General features: G+C 43.0%; 1 protein-coding gene across 4 annotated transcripts in view; it reads right to left on the bottom strand.

Annotated features, from left to right (window-relative positions):
• Positions 1-56: 56 nt before the first annotated feature.
• LOC308677285 (transcriptional enhancer factor TEF-4-like) overlaps positions 57-18,019 on the bottom strand; it is a 28,235-nt gene continuing 10,272 nt past the window's right edge. For 3 of the 4 annotated variants that reach the window (XM_081343547.1, XM_081343545.1, XM_081343546.1), the window contains exons 2-12: positions 17,646-17,855; positions 16,584-16,648; positions 16,391-16,453; positions 14,904-15,032; positions 13,607-13,668; positions 13,431-13,495; positions 12,782-12,918; positions 11,041-11,211; positions 7,464-7,619; positions 4,656-4,811; positions 57-410 (exon numbers count right to left, since the gene is read on the bottom strand). In XM_081343547.1, the coding sequence (XP_081199673.1) occupies positions 297-410; positions 4,656-4,811; positions 7,464-7,619; positions 11,041-11,211; positions 12,782-12,918; positions 13,431-13,495; positions 13,607-13,668; positions 14,904-15,032; positions 16,391-16,453; positions 16,584-16,648; positions 17,646-17,793 (1,266 nt within the window). In that variant the 5' untranslated portion in view covers positions 17,794-17,855 and the 3' untranslated portion in view covers positions 57-296. The remainder of the gene's footprint in view (positions 411-4,655; positions 4,812-7,463; positions 7,620-11,040; positions 11,212-12,781; positions 12,919-13,430; positions 13,496-13,606; positions 13,669-14,903; positions 15,033-16,390; positions 16,454-16,583; positions 16,649-17,645; positions 17,856-18,019) is intronic. The other variant, XM_081343548.1, reaches the window with a different exon arrangement.

The following is an 18,019-nucleotide window of genomic DNA, read 5'->3' as shown; positions in this document are numbered from 1 at the left end:
CCCAGAGAGTATTCGTCCAGAAGTACACCTGTTCAAAGGACCATGGTTGCTATCACGCCATGCCAGCTGCAAAATGGTCTAGTGAGCAATGGGTTCACATGCCTTTTAAGGATTTAGGTGTAACACTTGGATTTTGTGGTTGTCAGTACACTCAAAAGTTGGTATGAATGAGGTCAGCAGTTTTCCTAGCGATTCAGCCATCAGTTCTGCCTGCCACTAGGTAGGATGTGATGAGATAAGAGGAAGATGGCTGGGCTGGTTGGGTTTATTTGTTGAGCGTGGTGAAAAACTATTTCTCAGTCCCGGCCTAGCCTATAGATGTGATGCTGTGCTCCCCGTTCACTTGCAGACACTTCAAACACGAAGGCCACACACAGTAGCAATTCCTGAGTTTCTTGATCCCGCAAAACCTGTTTGGAAACGAGAACAACAGTTTTTATTGGCAGAGATCCCCAGTTGGCTCATGAAACAAATCATCCCGTAACACTGAGCAGATGCATCTAACCTCCTAACCCCACTTTCCAGGGAAATTAACACAACAGAAGAAGTACAGGTAAGTCCTCGACTTACAATCGTTTGTTTAGTGACCGTTCGAAGTTACAATGGCACCGAAAAAAAGTAACTTAATCCGTTTTCACACTCAGCGCCCATTGTACCATCCCCATGGTCATGTGATCAAAATTTGGGCGCTTGGCAGCTGGCATGTACTTATGACAGTTGAACTGTTCTATGGTCATGTGGCCACTGTAACCTTCCCAGATGGCTTCCGACAAGCAAAGCCTATGGGGGGAAACCAGATTCGCTTAATGACTGCATAATTCCCTTAACCCTGTTAGAAAAAGGTCGTAAAACAAAGCAAAACTCACTTAACAGCTGCTTTGCTAAGCCTAAAATGTTAGGCTTAGTGGTGGTTGTAAAAGGAGGACTACTTGTAATGTCAAGGCCTCTGGTGTCTCTTTTATGGTAAGGTAAAGGTAAAGGTAAAGGTTCCCCCGCACATGCGTGCTAGTCGTTTCCAACTCTAGGGGCTGGTACTCATCTCCGTTTCAAAGCCGAAGAGCCAGCGCTTGTCCGAGGACGTCTCCGTGGTCATGTGGCCGGCATGACTGGACGCCAAAGACGCACGGAACGCTGTTACCTTCCCACCGGAGTGGTCCCTATTTTTCTACTTGCATTTTTACGTGCTTTCGAACTGCTAGGTTGACAGAAGCTGGGACGAGTAACAGGCGCTCACTCTGTTACGCGGCACTCGGGATTCGACCCGCCAAACTGCCGACCTTCTGATCGACAAGCTCAGCGTCCTAACCCACTGAGCCACCGCGTCCCTTTTATGGTAGGGAGTATTTTATTTCATTTTTTTATTTTAATCCCATTTATATCCCGCTCTTCTCCGAAGACTCAGGGCGGCTTACAATCTAAGCACAAATCAAATGTGCTTAGCAGTAGCCTTCATTCTATGTATATGCCTGCTTATTAGGGCTTTCCCCCCCCCCCCAGCGGCATTATTACAAAGTCAGCTTATTGCCCCCAACAATCTGGGTCCTAGCCGCTGAAACCCTACTTAATTGTGGGGGCTACTCTTGGCATTTCCTTCCCCTTCTCTAACATGTGTTTCCTAATTAGCTTATGCATTGTAGCATTCCACTACAGATAGTCCTCGACTTACGACCACAACTGAGCCCAAAATTTATGTTGAGACATTGTTTAAGTGAGCTTTGCCCCATTTTAATATGTTTCTAGCAATAGAAAGTGAATCACTGCAGTTGTTTAAGTTAGGCTGCTGGGATTGGGTAAGTCTAGTTTAATGCAGAGAAGGACGAGGGGGGACATGATAGCAATGTTCCGATATCTCAAGGGCTGCTACAAAGAAGAGGGACTCAAGCTATTCTCCAAAGTGCCTGAAGGCAGGTCAAGAAGCAACGGATGGAAAGTAACCAAGGAGAAAAGCAACCTAGAACTAAGGAGAAACTTCCTGACAGAACAATTAACCAGTAGAACAACCTGCCTCCAGAAGCGGTGAATGCTCCAACACTGGAAGTTTTTAAGAAGAGACTGGACAGCCATTTGTCTGAAATGGTATAGGGTTTCCTGCCTGAGCAGGGGGTTGGACTAGATGACCTCCAAGGTCCCTTCCAACTTTTATTATTATTATTATATAACTTTTATTCATTAAACATGAAACGCAGTCAACTGAACACTCAAATTGACTGGCACTAATGGTTGAGACGGGTTGCTGCCAGCATGCTAGGTATAGGTATCAACCAGGTATCTCCTTAAAATGTAAGATGTTCCGAGTAGCGCAGTTTTTTGTAGCTTTGCTGGAGGTTGTTGTTATCATTATTATTATTGTAACATGGTTGTTAAGTGAATCCTGCTTCCCCAGAAGGTCACAAAAACTGTTCACATGAGCCCAGGATACTGAAAGATCACAAATGTGAGCCAGTTGTCAAGCATCCAAATTTTGATCACATGACTGTGGGGATGCTGCAACAGTCGTTAAGTCTGAAAAACGGTCAGAAGTCACTTTTTTCAATGCTGCTGTAATTTTGAACGGTCACTAAATGAACTGCTGTAAGTTGAGGACTACCTGTATTTTATTAACTATTAACCAATTTATTAACCAATTAAATCTAAGTGTATTATGCATAAATATGACCATTCTAGAGGCCATACTTTGGGATCAATTGTTCCTGGGACCACTTACTGTCTTCTCGATGCTTTCAAGGTGGAACCTGGCGCAGTCACCAGCATCAAAATAAAACAGATTGAAAATGCACATTTTAACATCTCGATGTTACCAAATCTCACTGAATTTGGGGAGGGATCTTACATATCGGTGATCTTGTGATTTCAATTTATAAAATGTAAATTAGTAATCCTCCAGGCATCCCTGGGAGGATCATGTTGCTGAATCTTTATGTCAGAGCTTTTCAACCAGTGGTACATTGGCACCTGGCAGGTGGTATGCGTCCATCCTAGAAAATTGGTAGCGGGGGAGGGGAATGAGCTGAACTGGTGGCAGCACCGCACAAGCCTGAGCGAGAGACGGCTGGAGCTGCAGGGCTGTCAGGGGTCAGCGGAAGCGCCAGGATCAGCGCCAGGCTCCAGCTGGAACTCGGTGCTGATCCTGGCGCTTCTGAGCCCAGAAGAAGCGCCGATCAGCTTGAATGTTGCAGCATCTCCAGGGTCTTGTGATTTACATTCAGATGCTTGGCAACTGATTCATATTTATGACGGTCACAGTGTCCCAGGGTCATGTGAAGTGACCAAACCTGCTGCAACCATCCAGCAGAGGGGGGGGGGGAATAAAAACCAAATGCACCCCCCACCCCACCCCCGCTGCCAGTCCTCAACAGAAATGCTCACAACAATGAAAACCTCGGACAGGAGGAAGAGCGCCGCCAGCTGTGGCTTGGGGGGCACTTTTTTCAGTGCCATTGTAACTTCAAACAGTCACTAAGTGAACTGTTGTAAGTCGAGGACTACCTGTACTTCATCACTTTTTTCCTTTTTTTTGTCATCAAGTTTTTGACACATTGCTAGGCGACTGGTGGTAATCAGATGTTGCCATATCCTAAAAGTGGTACAATGGGTGAAAAGGTTGAAAAGCTCTGCTTTATGTGACCGTCCTCACAAACACTTTCAATGATGATGGAGAAAGTCATATTAAAAAAGGCTGGAAACTTGATATTTTCAATGGCGCATGTGTGAATCACAACAGGCAGCACCACCTTAAAAAAGGCACAACCTTCTCAACCCAGGTGTCTACAGAGATTCTCAGTTATCCAGGTCATACCGGTAGTTATCCCAACGGTGCTTTTTCACGAGGCAACTGGACTTCCTTGTTTTTCTTTGAAGACGTTTCGCTTCTCATCCAAGGAGCTTCTTCATTGTTTTTCTTTTTTTCTTTTTGAAGACCATCCAGTCAGAGCTGAAGAAGCTTCTTGGGTGAGAAGCGAAATGTCTTCAAAGAAAAACAAGAGAGTCCAGTCGCCTCGTGTGAAAGCACCTTTGGGGTTGTTCAACCCAGGATGCCTCTCGGGCAGTAAATGGAACTGATAATTTGAGGTTTTTATATAAGCATATAAAATATCTTTCTATCTGCTCAATTAAGTCAGGGACATATTTAAAACAACAAAACATTTAATGACTATTCTCCCTATTTAATTGATGAAACGTCCCCGACGTAGCCTTAATTGCACCTTACTCATTTTGAGATGCTTGGGAAAGAAGGGATCAGATAATCAGATAGTAAGTACTCCATAAAAACCAACAGGAAGAAGAGGTTCAGGAACCGGTTTAACTTGCCTGGTGCTCCCAGAGAAGGAACTGGCATAACTAACTTTTGTTTCACGCTTAAACAGTCTCCCAAAGAAGCCGTAGCAATTTTGTAAAATTGTTTACACTAAGTTGGTGCTTCTCAACCATGGCAACTTTAAGATGTGGACTCAGAATTCCCCAGCCATCGTATGTCATAAAGTTAGCAAGGTAGAGAAACATTGAACTAAGTCCATCGAGAACTAGAAACTGAAGTAAAACTGAGGTTTGGGCAAAAAAAAAAATTTCTGTCTCCACATTGTTTCCCTATGGAAGTATAGTTTTGACTTTAAAATTCTTTTCTTACCCTCCCCGTAATTTCTTTCCCTATGAAATACCTGCAGGATAGTGAAATTTTCAAGCACGCTATCCATCATTGGTTTTTCTGGCAATGTTCGTAGTTTGCGAATAAAATTAATGAGGTACTCGCAGAGTGGCGAACGTTGCATACGGAAAACAAAGCGGCCATCTTCCCAGTGGGGGGGCTCGGCTGTCTGGGGAATCAAGTGGATGAAATAGAACAGGTAATCGGAAAGTAAGACAGATCAGAGACAAGCCCCAAACTTACAACCACATGTGCATGCTTTCAGCAATCTATTTATTTTTTTAAAAAGATTTTTTTGTTATCCCATCATTATTACTTTTAGGTATAAGCAATTCAAGCCAGCGAACATATATAAAACTTTCCTCCTCCTATTTTCTCCACAAAAACCCACTGTGAAGTGGGTTGGGCTGAGAGAGAGTGACTGTTGCAAAGTCACCCAGCCGGTTTTCATGTCTAAGCTGGGACTAGAACTCCCAGTCTCCTGGAGATTGGCCCCATATTACCCAGATGGCTTTTACGCCTAAAGTGGGATTAGAACTCATAGTCTCCTGTTGATCGGCCCAAAAATTATCCAGCTGGCTTTTATGCCTAATGTCAGACAAGAACTCTCAATCTCCTGGTTTCCAGGCCAACATCTTAATCACTACTTCCAAAACTGGTATATTTTACGAAAGTAACATGAGATTTATTATTCTAAACGAAAAACAAATACAGGCAAATTTCATTGACAACAGGGACACTTTTTTTTTGGGAAAAAGAAATCCAATAACACCCCCACCCCCCCAGTTCTTTTGCCTATCTCTCATCCAGATTTTTCCATCACTGTCTTAAATCACTTCAGCTTTACTTCCCCAAGCCTAATTTTATGAAGCCCAGATCTTTTGCTTCTACAGGCAAACGACACTAAAACATCTGATTTCGTGTTACTCGGCAAGATGTGTGGACTTCAACACCCGGAATTGGCAAGGCTGACTAGAGCATTTCGGGAGTTGAAGTCCACACATCTGAATGTTGCCCATTTTGAGAAACACTGCACTAATATCTGTAGATTAAAAAAATAAAATAAAAAAATCTAGCACACCAAGGGGAAAGATTTTGGCCCATCCAGTTCTTGCTGTGGTAAGTTTTCTGCCAAAAAATAATCTGTAACATAAGGCCAAACTTGTTCTGCATTATTCCCCTGGAGTTCAATATACCTGCATACATATAGGGCCTAAAACTCTTAATAGTTAGTGGGTTTTGAGCTTAGTTTTTTTAAAGCAATGCCTTTGCTCTGAAAGCCTTTCCTGCGCAAACCCAAAATGAATCTGTTCCTGGGGTTTTGCTTGCTTACGATGCAAAAAGAGATTATTATGTAGAACAGCGTTTCCCAACCTTAGGAACTTGAAGATGCGTGGACTTCAACTCCCAGAATTCCCCAGCCAGCATAGCTGGCTGGGGAATTCTGGGAGTTGAAGTCCACGCATCTTCAAGTTCCTAAGGTTGGGAAACGCTGATGTAGAAGTCATATTCAATACCAGGGCTGGTTTAAGTATGACACCCTAAAGCTAGCAACCACTATGGATTATAGTCTTGCTGGCTGGGGGATTATGGGAATTCAACTCCAGTACAAGTAAAGAACACACGAGTTAGAAAGACCGGCCTAGACCAAGACATTCGCAGTGTGAAAAGTAGCCGTAGTTTTGGTCTCTCTCCTGCAGATCCTGAAAGTTACCCTTGTCTCGAGAAGGATCGAGGAAGCCAAAAGGAATTACAAGGAGATCCTCAGAGGATTTCCTAGTGATTTTTCTCCTGTTGATTATTTCCCTCACTCTTCCCTTTATCTTCTAAGATCAGGCAAGATGGAACTTTGTGTGGTCCCTCCAGACCACAATTCATTTTGCCAACACTGGAAGTCAGATTCCCAAAACCTGTAAAGTGCTACTTTGGATTCTGCCTCTAGCCCATGAACACAGAGAGAAAATCCCTGATCTCCATCTCTATTTATTTTAATTTTATTTTATTTATCTGTCAAACGAAAATTACAAATTCAAACGAGCAAAATGAAAAAAAAACTAAAATGAAATTAGTGACAGGGATGATAGGCATGCTAGTGCATGTACGCACACCCCCTTAGGAAACTCTTAAATATTTTTATTTATTTTATTTTATTTATTTTATTTCCATTTATATCCCGCCCTTCTCCGAAGACTCAGGGCAGCTTACAAGCTTAGCAGTAGCCTTCATTCTATGTACAGTATATGCCTGCTTGTTAGGGCTTTCACACACACCCCAAGCGGCATTATTACAAAGTCAGTTTATTGCCCCCAACAATCTGGGTCCTCATTTTACCTACCTCGGAAGGATGGAAGGCTGAGTCAACCTTGAGCCTGGTGGGACGCGAACCTGCACTAATTGCAGGCAGCTGGTGTTACTTAAGGAGGCATTAGCCCACTGCTCCACCAAAGCAATATGGGGTGAGGTCCACAGAAGTTGATTAGAATTAAAACTGTGAAAGTTAATAGCTGAAACAACTGAATCGGATAAGATATTCCAGACTTTGACAATACTGTCTATCTCCTTCCATTTTTCTGCTGGAGAATGTCAAGTGTTTCCAAGGCTGAATAATGCTGTTCTGCTAACAGGCCAAATACAGTAGTCAGATTTGGAACAAGGCAGTTTTTTTAGCATGGTTGCATGCAACAACCTTTAAATTCTATGGCTGGGTTTCTTAGCCATAAATTTACAACACTCTGCTCCCCGCATCCCACCCTGGCTTGACCCAGCATGGCCACCCTCATCTCTGCCCTCAGTCTCACAGCTCCTCCCTCACCACACCCACCTCCAGTTTTTCCACCACCTGTTTGCCAAACGAGCAGACTTTGGAGGTGCAACTGAGAGTCAGAGCCCGTGGGCCCTCGTATCGGCTGCTCACCCCATAGAAGGCCCCTCCTGTGCCTCCAGGTTCTTCTTCAAGGAGGGAAAAGCTTAGGTCAGCCTAGAGCAAGAGATTGGAAAAAGAGAATCAGAACTGTTTTTAACGACTGATGCAAGGGTGGGAAAAGATCAGTGAGTGTTATTCTCTAGAGCAGCAGTCCCCAACCTTTGCAGCTTGGCGGCCCGGCTGGGTGGGGGGGGGGGAGAAGGGAATTGGGCCATGCACGTGCGTACAGCTCGACTTGCACGAGTGGTGGCATGTACGCACGCAGATCGAACTTGAGCAAGTGGCAAGCCCACTACTTGCAGAACTTGAGCTACATGCGTACGTACTCCAGCCAGCCACTCGTGCGACCCCATTCCGAATAGGTAGGGCCGCAGCCTAGAGTTTGGGGACCCCTGCTCTAGAGTAGTAAAATGACATCCCCAGTTATTTAAGCAACGCATCTATTTATTTCTGAAGCTGGGAGCAAACAGCAGAGAAAAAGAAATTGCTCATCTTAATGGCCTTACTTATAATTTTCCTAGAATATACAGGTAATCCTCAATTTACAACCACAATTGGGACCAGAATTTCTATTGTTAAGCAAAGAGGTTGTTCAGTGATTCGTGGCCAATTTTACAACCATTTTTGCAAGTTTTGTTAAGCGAATCATTGCAGTTATGTAACTCACAATCCAGCTTCCTCCATTGATTTTGCTTGTTGAAAGCTGGCTAGGAAGGTTGCAAATGGCAATCACATGATCCCGGGATACTGTTAACAGTCATAAATGCCAGTTACCAACCATCTGAATTTTGATCACATGACCACGGAGCTGCTGCAACTGTCGTAAGGGTCAGTTGAAAATGGGTCATAAATCACTTTTTCCAGTGCTGTTTTAACTATGAACAGTCAATATTGTCTGGGACACTACACATCCTCTTCACAACCTGTTTTGCTTGTTACCTTCTGGGAGGAGGCTTCGTGGTATCTGCAGCAGAACATCTAGATTCGGTCACAGTTTCGTTCCATACAGTGTTAACCTTGTGAACTCTAAAGCTTCCTCCTTCCGTTATGTATTCAAGATGGACAGTGATTAATACTTATATGTTACTTATATGTAACGGTGTAGGTCTATACGTATGTTGTTTATAGTATGCTTAAATGTGTGTCATGTATGTGTACACTTGAGAGCAAGCAACTAAATTTCATTTTTATTGTGCCCACAGTAAAAAAATGACAATAAAGGTTGTCTGTCTGTCTGTCTGTCTGTCTGTCTGTCTATCTATCTATCTATCTATCATCTATCTATCTATCTATCTATCTATCTATCTATCTATCTATCTATCAATCTATCATCTATCTATCTATCTATCTATCTATCTATCTATCTATCTATCTATCTATCTATCTTATCTATCTATCTATCTATCTATCTATCTATCTATCTATCTATCTATCTATCTATCTATCTATCTGTCATCTATCCATAAACAGATGGTTGTAAGTTGAAGACTAGCTATATGGAAGGACAGCGTACACCCCAGAATCCAAATAAAGTGTAAATAAAAGAATAAATAAGAATTATTTTTGATTTGTATTGAGCACAAATGATAAATATCTAACAATACTACATTCAGCTGTTGTTGATTTTAAAAATAATGATGTTGTTTTGAACATGAAGACGTGACCTGGAGCACTTTATGCTGCATGTGGAAGTATGTGGCTGGGCAGGCAATATAAAGTTTTAATGCATCCAACAGTTCTAATATTTGCTCTTGATATAAAGCTGTCTAAAGTGACTTATAATTACACAGGGTCAGAATCCAAATATCTCCGCAACAGCTATATTGATAAAGCCTCCCTGTTTCTAATTTACTAGCTGTGAGAGAGTAAGACTTGAGGATTGCCACTCTCTGTAATTGAAAAGGGATTTGTACTGAGGTCAAACACCAACCAACAAGGAGCTCTTTAATTCATTAGCTTAGTTTTTGACTGCTACTGCTAAGCAACGTATATGTCTGTCTGTGTGTGTGTGTGTGTGTGTGTGTGTGTGTGTGTGTGTGTTGCAGCAAGCCATTCTGAGAGATGTGGGGTGACTCTTTTCAGATGTAGGTGGTCCTTGACTTACTACAGTTCACTAAGTGACCACTGAAAGTTACTACGGCACTGGAAAAAAGTGACTTAGGACTGTTCCTTCATACCTACAACCATCCCCATCGTCATGTGATCCAAGATTCAGATGCTTGGCAACTGACTCATATTTATGACAGTTGGAATGTCCTGAGGTCATGTGATTCCCTTGGGTGACCTTCTGACAAGCAAAGTCAGTGGGGAAGCCGGATTCACTTTACAACTGTGTTACTAATTTAACAACTGCGGTGATTCACTTAACAACTGTGCCAAGAAAGGTCGTAAAATGGGGCAAAGCTCACTGAACTGCTGTCACGCTTAGCAACAGAAATTTGGGCTCAAATGTGGTCTACCTACCGCATATTTATTTATTTTATTTATTTAATTAGGTTTCTATACCGCCCTATTCCCGAAGGACTCAGGGCGGTTTACAGGGCAATATTGAAAAGACTATATAAATTAAGATACAAATAGAATTTAAAAGAATTAAATTAATAATAGCCCAACAATAAAACAATGTTAAAACTTAAAACTAAAACCCCCCTCAGTCCAGGCCAGATAGATCGAAAAGCCAGGTTTTCAGGTCCCGGCGAAACGAGCGCAGGTCGGGGGCAGTCCGGAGTTCCACAGGTAAATCATTCCATAGGGCAGGCGCGCCCACAGAGAATGCCCTCCCTCTGGGGATCACCCACCGGCATTCCCTGACCAGCGGCACCCTATGGAGGCCCTCCCTATGGGAGCGCACAGGATGATGGGAAGTTGATGCCAGCAGCAGGTGTTCCCTTAGATAACCCGGACCCAAGCCATTTAGGGCTTTATAGGTCATCACCAGCACCTTGAATCTCACCCGGAGGGCAACTGGAAGCCAATGCAGCTCGCGGAGGTGTTACACGGGAGTATCGGGAGACTCCCATCACAACTCGCGCGGCCGCATTCTGCACCATATGACCCAACTACCCGCTCTGAACGTCTGAAACATGGATAAGCAACTTGCAAAGGTTTGAACTACAACTTACAAGTCCTTGCCACTAGCCATACTAATCAGAGCAGATGGGATTTAGACTGCTAAGCATCTGGAATACATCAGGTTAATTGCGGACTCCGCTCCAAATCTTATCCACTGACCCCTGCAACCTGGTTCCTGATACCAACCAAACACACGGTTTGAGCACTGATCATAAGTGTTTCCCAGCACAGCCTGCTTGCATTCCTGATGATTTGGGGCAGGGGTCTTCAAACTTGGCCCTTTTATGACTCGTGGACTTCAGTTCCCAGAATTCCTCAGCCAGGCACTGAAGTCCACGAGTCATAAAAGGGCCAAGTTTGAAGACCCCTGATTTGGGGATTCAATGAGTAGAAGAGTTCTTACCCAGAATTTAACCAGGAAGAAAGCATGAGGAGGCCCTTGATCATACAGATCTCGCAGTCCACCTCCCTTCTCTGGAAATTTGTCATAGATCTGGCGTACGTCCACCATCTCCAGCGGTGGCTCAGAGGTGGGTGTTGGGTCAATGTGAACGAAACGATGCTGCTGCTTACACTATGGAGAAGAGAAAGCCAAGTCAGCGCTGCATCATCTCACAAACCATTTTCTGGAGCTCTTGGGAACTTGTTGAGAGGCAGGCAAACCGTACCAGAAAGTGTGTCCCCTCTGTATACAAAGATGCAACGGAGAACAAGGATACTGTTTACTGGTAGAGCATTAGGCTAGTGCAAGATTGGGACTATCCTGATGTATGGCAGACCTTATACACGGTCACTCAGCAATTTCAAGATCTGCATACAATGGCATTTCCCTGATAGACTGTCATTAATAGGCATAGCCTTTCCAACTTGGAACTCCTCAGACATCCTGGATTGAACTTCCAGTGTAATTAAGTTGGTTTTTTTTAAATCCCATTTATATCCCACCCTTCTCCGAAGACTCAGGGCGGCTTACAATCTAAGAAGCACAAATCAATGTGCTTAGCAATAGCCTTCATTCTATCTATATGCCTGCTTATTAGGGCTTTCGGGGGCCCCCAAGCGGTATTATTACAAAGTCAGCTTATTGCCCCCAACAATCTGGGTCCTCATTTTACCTACCTCGGAAGGATGGAAGGCTGAGTCAACCTTGAGCCTGGTGGGACTCGAACCTGCACTAATGGCAGGCAGCTGGTGTTACTTAAGGAGGCATTAGCCCACTGCTCCACCAAGTGGGCATGAGATAGGTGAAAGGTTTTTTTCCCCCAGATAAATTTGCTGAATCAGTAGATAGATAGATAGATAGATAGATAGATAGATAGATAGATAGATAGATAGAGGCTGAGAGTCAGAAGTCTGCACCTTGGATTTGTATCTGTATGAATCCAGCCGTTTTTGTTTGAAATCCATGTTTTCAGACCTTAGTGCAGAGTTTCTCAACCTCAACAACTTGAAGATATGTGGACTTCAACTCCCAGAATTCCCTAGCCAATGTGGAATTCTAGGAGTTGAAGTCCACATGTCTCCAAGTTGCCAAGATAGAGAAACATTGCCTTAATATGTTGGGTGAGACCAACTATTTATGATGCATTCGATAAATCATGGTTAAGCAAATGATGCTTAGCATAACATATAAATACATTTACCTACTATTATCTAGAGCTAAGCTAACATTTTTCCTTCCAAACTTCCTGCCAAATTTAAGACAGTTAGGTTTTACCCATACAATTTTTCAGGTTTGACCTCCAGATGGTAATGGACCTGCTAGCATCTTAAAGATAAAACTTGATCTTTACTTCATCTGGTTGTTTTACCTTTATTCCCAATCCATTCCAACTGATCGTGATAACCTATCTTTCCTCCATGAAGTCTATCCTGTTTATCCGGTCTTTTCTGGATGAAGCAAATAATATTTTTTTGTTCTTATTATTCTCTTAATAACTCTGGAGCATTTGGTAGAAAGACTTGTTACTATCCCAAATTGGTTACTGAGTTTCACCACCAAGCAGGACCTAGCATTGTTTCTCTAGCTTCGATCTTATTATAGTCAGTTTTTACCATTCCTCAAACTTTTTAAGGCAGGTTTATTCCAACAGATAGGAACAGCAAGGGAGCACTGAAGGGCAACACACGTGCACCGTTTTTACCGTATCTCGTTCACTCTGCCGCTCCACAAAAGCAGTGAACTCCACCAGTCGCAGTGTTTCTGTACCAATATGACTTCCCGGCCAAGAGGTAGTTGTGGTGGGGAGACAAGAGCCCCTCCCTGGAGTGGTAGGATAACCTGACAAGCCAAGAGAAAAAGACCTGTGGCTAATGGAACGTATCTCCATTTTAGTAGTACAGATAGCCCTTTCTTAATGATGGTAATTGGGACCAGCAACAATACAGTTACAGAGAGTGACATTACATGACCGGATTGACTTGTGGCAATCCCAGTTGCTGTTGTTAGGTGAATCCCAACATGGTCACAGCATCCCGTATTCATGAAATTGCTATTTGTGACCTCCTGCTGGCTTCCCTATTGACTTTGCTTGTTGGAAGATAGCAGAGAAGGTTGCAAACGGTGGTCACAGGAAACTGCCACATCGTAACTGTAAGTTGGTTGCCAAGCATCCAGATCACAATCGTGTGACTGGGTGGATGTTGCAATGATCACAACGACAAGGGCCTGTCGCAAGTTCCCCCTTGTTCAGTGCCATCGTAACACTGAACGCACTCACTGAACGGATAGTCATTCTATGAGGACTACCTGTAAAGTAACAAATGGGCGATGGAAATAGTAATGATGCTTACCTGGAGCAGCAGGTGATGCCGCAATTGGTGTGATGGGATATGGCGGCTGGAGGATGGGCTTGATACTGAAGAAAGGGAGGACACATTGAAAGAATTGAAATCTAGCACTTCCATAGAAAATGCACCAAAGATAGACATGAACATGCTAGTTGCAAAAAGATTAATCCAAAACTTACTCTGGAGTAGATTGGCCTTGGTTTACATCCCCTGCCCAGAAATGGAAAAAGTCGGTGGATTGCTGAAACCAGAAAAAACATTTAGAAAGAGAGAGCCCTGGTGGCGCAGTGGTTAGAATGCAGTATTGCAGGCTAATCCTGCCGACTGTCAGCAGTTTGATTCTCACTGGCTCAAGGTTGACTCAGCCTTCCATTCCTTCTAAGGTTGTTACAATGAGGACCCAGATTGTTGGGGGTAATATGCTGACTCTGTAAACCGCTTAGAGAGGGCTGTAAAGCACTGTGAAGCGGTATGTAAGTCTAAATAAGTCTGTTGCTATTTAAAATATTCATACCATGCCTATACTATATAATACAAACCAAACCTCTTTTGCAAATATGGAAATATTCTTTAATTGACCAAAACAGTGTCCGTGATTCAATGTAATGATGATTTGTTTTTAAAGGGAACGCATGTAAGTTTTATAGATTGCAAACACTGTTAGAAAAAGCATTCTCTTACATAAATAAAAGAGAACACCTACTATGATACAGGCATAACAGAAAATCTGTGCTATTTGCTTAAAAATATTCTGATAAACTTGATGCCAATTTATCAGCTACAGGTAGTCCTCAATTCATGATTGTAATTAAGCCTGGAATTACGGTCATAAGTTATGCCAGCCATTAAGTGGGTCATCATGTGACCAATCCAATTTAACAACATTTTTTCTGGTGATCATTAAAGCCATGGTTTTTAAACAAATCCATTGTCTTCACTGGGCATTTTGTGCTGGAAACTGGAAGTAAATGCCAGATTCTGTGGGAAAAAAGTGTCATAAATCGTGGTCATGTGACCGTGGGATGCTGCAAACAGCTGTAAATATGGGCTGGTTGCCATGCGCCCAAAATAGGATCATGTGACTGCAGTGGGGGACTAGGCATCAGAACTTCGAATCTAGGTCAGAAGTATCTATTTTGGGGTCTGTTGTAAGTCGAGGACTACATGTAGAGGCATATAACGAAAATCAAGGACTATAGAGAGTCAGATAACTAAATAAAGAGAGTTCTTTCACCAGACAAATGTCCTACTTAAGCAGATCAGTTGACAACCTGGTCTTTCCTCAGACAATGCTTTTCAGGAAGAACATTCCTGGAAGCTCCCCAAACCACAATTTCCCAGATTCTTCAGGGGAAGCCAAGGGTTAAACTGCCACAAACTCCAATCTGAAATCTGCAGCATGAGAGTTCCCCTGAAAAGAGCTTCAGAGAAATCCCAGCTCACAGCCTTCCCCCACACACACACACATATGCTTACGGTGGTGTTGCTGGGTGGATAGTGGGCTTCCGACAGGCCTAGTTTCTCCTGGAGGACAGTGGCCGAAACAAGCTGAGCAGAAGACATGGCTGCCATGCTCTGAAGTGCTTTGTCCTTTGCCACTTGATCCTGGGCGGCAGAGTGAGGCAGGAAAGAAAGACAGGTTCTGTATTTTAGGAGCTCATTTCTTTTGCTTTAGGAACTCAGGTTGCCCTTTCTGCAAGGATTACTCTACCAAGGAAACCTTGCGTGCATTGAAATTGCAGTGGGCTTCCTATGACAAGTGTCATTCTGGGATATCCAGAAGTCAGTCTTCCTTCCTTCCTTCCTTCCTTCCTTCCTTCCTTCCTTCCTTCCTTCCTTCCTTCCTTCCTTCCTTCCTTGCACTCCTCTATTCATTACCAGCCTCAGCCATCTCTTATATATTTGACTGAGTAAAAGCTAAATACATGCTTGTCTCTGATCAGACCTAGAAGACTACCATGTGGTGCTTGAAACCTGGCACTGTATTTTGAATTTGTTGTGGGTTACAGTGCCCGGTTGATTGCAGGCTTAAAGGCGTTCAAAATGACAGCCATTTTGAATTCACATCTGCTGGTCTGCAACTTCGCGTAAAATGTGGAGCATGAAGGATTAAAAGAAGAGATTGGGACAACCATCTGTCTGAACTGGTATAGGGTTTCTTGCCTGATTAGGGGGTTGGACTAGAAGACCTCCAAGGTCCCTCCCTTATTTTGTAATAAAAATTGGCTCCACTCATGTACTCTCTTTCTCCAAGCTTTCTTTTTCACTGTGCTGTGCTAACATGTCTATCAGTTATCTGACAGCTCTTCCATGATGGAATTCAGGGTGCTGCACATTGGGTTCACAATTGGATCCCCATCTATGTGCTGACCAAACCGAGACCCGCTTAGCTTCAGGTATTCTCAGATCATGTCACGTTGGGTGGGTTTGATATCACTAGCCTCAACCCCTTCATTAAAGCAAACAGTCAAGAATTGTATCTAGAATCTTTCCAGCCTAGACACTTAAAAAAAAAGTCTACATCACCTCAGAAAAATTTAAACAAAATCAAGAGAGATCCCATCATCTCAAGAAAACTAGGACTCCAGATTTGCAATTAACTTTTTCTCCCAATTATTATGCCTTCCACTAAATTCCATTCCTTGCTACCTGAGAATTGTAATTCAAATTTCTAACACTTCATCCTATCCTTGTCAGGTTACATATTCCATTTACTGGAATGCAGTCCAACCCATACACCCGAAACCATCTCTTTCCTTATCTGCTGTGACCCTTTCAACCTGCCTTGGGATGGGTGGGTACAGAAGATTAGGAAAAAAGGTGACATTTTGCTTGCATACTGAGTTTAGATACTTTTATCAGATACAGAGCCATGCACCCAAATCATTATGAGTCATTCTTTCAGAAGGATGGATGTATAAGCTTAGCAGGAATTAGTCAAAAGTGGTAGGGAAATCTCTCACTTTGAGCTTGGCTTGAATCTCTCGTGTTTTTCGCCGGGCCAACACCTGGATATGACTGGAGACCTGAGAAAGGATTCAAAGAGAGACAAAACATGAAATGGTTTGAAGAAGGAAGCGGCAGATTTCATTCCAAGTCTCTCAAGGTTTTTTTTTCTTGTGGCTTATAACTCCCTGCCAAACCCTTCTAGTTTACCTGTTTCCTTGTCCGTGTTTTCCCAGTCCTCAACTTAATGTAACGGGCAATGAGCTCATTACGACCTACAAGACAAGAGAAAAAAAAATGGGAAAAGAGAAAATAAGAAAAACAATTAGGAAATCAAGAATATTATCTGCCATTCTGAGCTCCGTGTGGGACAGGGACACTTTTGCAGGTCATTCGGTCTGGCCATGCCATTGTTGGTAAACCAAATGGCTACATTACCAGAGGGATGTCAGGTGTCCCAAATTTTGGATCATTTGGATAATTAGGTTCCCAGATTTTAGGGTTAGGGATGGATGGATGGATAGATAGATAGATAGATAGATAGATAGATAGATAGATAGATAGATAGACAGACAGACAGACAGACGGGTGGATGGATAGATATAGACAGATAGATAGATAGACAGACAGACAAGGGGTGGATGGATAGATAGATAGATAGATAGATAGATAGATAGATAGATAGATAGATAGATAGATAGATGAGGGGTGAATGGATGGATAGATAGATCTGCGCATGTCATGTACCATAATTCTGAGTGGCACACATAACAATAAAATCATGAAAAACACAACAAACACTCCCAGCACCCAAGGCAACACATTTCTACACACCCACATTCAAATGTACTGGGCTCTAACTTCACTCACGCCTCCGGCTGGAGAATTCTGGGAGTTAAAGTCCACATGTCTTAAGGTTGCCAAGGTTGAGAAACATCTTTCTAATCCTGAAATGCCGCTGATTCCCTCTGTTTTGTCTTTAGCAGAGCCTCAAGATTAGAAGATTCACTGTATACAGTTTCACTGCATTCAGGACTATGCCATCCAAATATGATCTGCATCCGACTTTGCATTTATCTTTATGTTTTTGGAGAGATTAGAACCATTTTCCTTGTTTTTCAAAATAAACCCAATCCTACATGTTTGTTTGGTTTTTTTAAAATTGTTTTAAATCATTTCCACAGGGAATCATTGGGTTGGAAGGGATCTTCTATCTAGTCCGCCCCTACTCAATGCAGGGATAAGGAAGGAGAGGCTCACATGTCTACCTACCATACATCTTTCCCTCGTCTGAAAGAATAATTTTGCGCCTCCCACAGGGTGGGTAGATTGCCAGGGCCTCCTGGAAACTCTGCTCGATGTCCGGGCTCCATACTCCTTCGGCATCATTATCCAAACCCTTTTCCCCAGCATCCCCCATCTCTCTGGAGGGGCTGGCCTCCTTTGCCCAGCTGCCAAGCTCTACAATGCCAGGAGAGATACCTAGGAGCAAAGAAGCAGAAGAAATGTTGAATCTGAGTTAAGGCTTCGCAAACCAATTCAACACCAGCAAAAAGGAAAGCGGTCCATTTAAGGAAATGTTTCCAATCTAATCTTTTTCTAGCTACAGAGGATAGTCCTCGACTTACAACCGTTTGTTAGGTGAT

This window comes from Vipera berus (genome assembly GCF_964194415.1).
Source record: "Vipera berus genome assembly, chromosome: Z".
Lineage (NCBI taxonomy): Eukaryota > Metazoa > Chordata > Lepidosauria > Squamata > Viperidae > Vipera > Vipera berus.
Note: the sequence above shows the minus strand (reverse complement) of the source record. Positions and strands in the feature narration are given on the sequence as shown.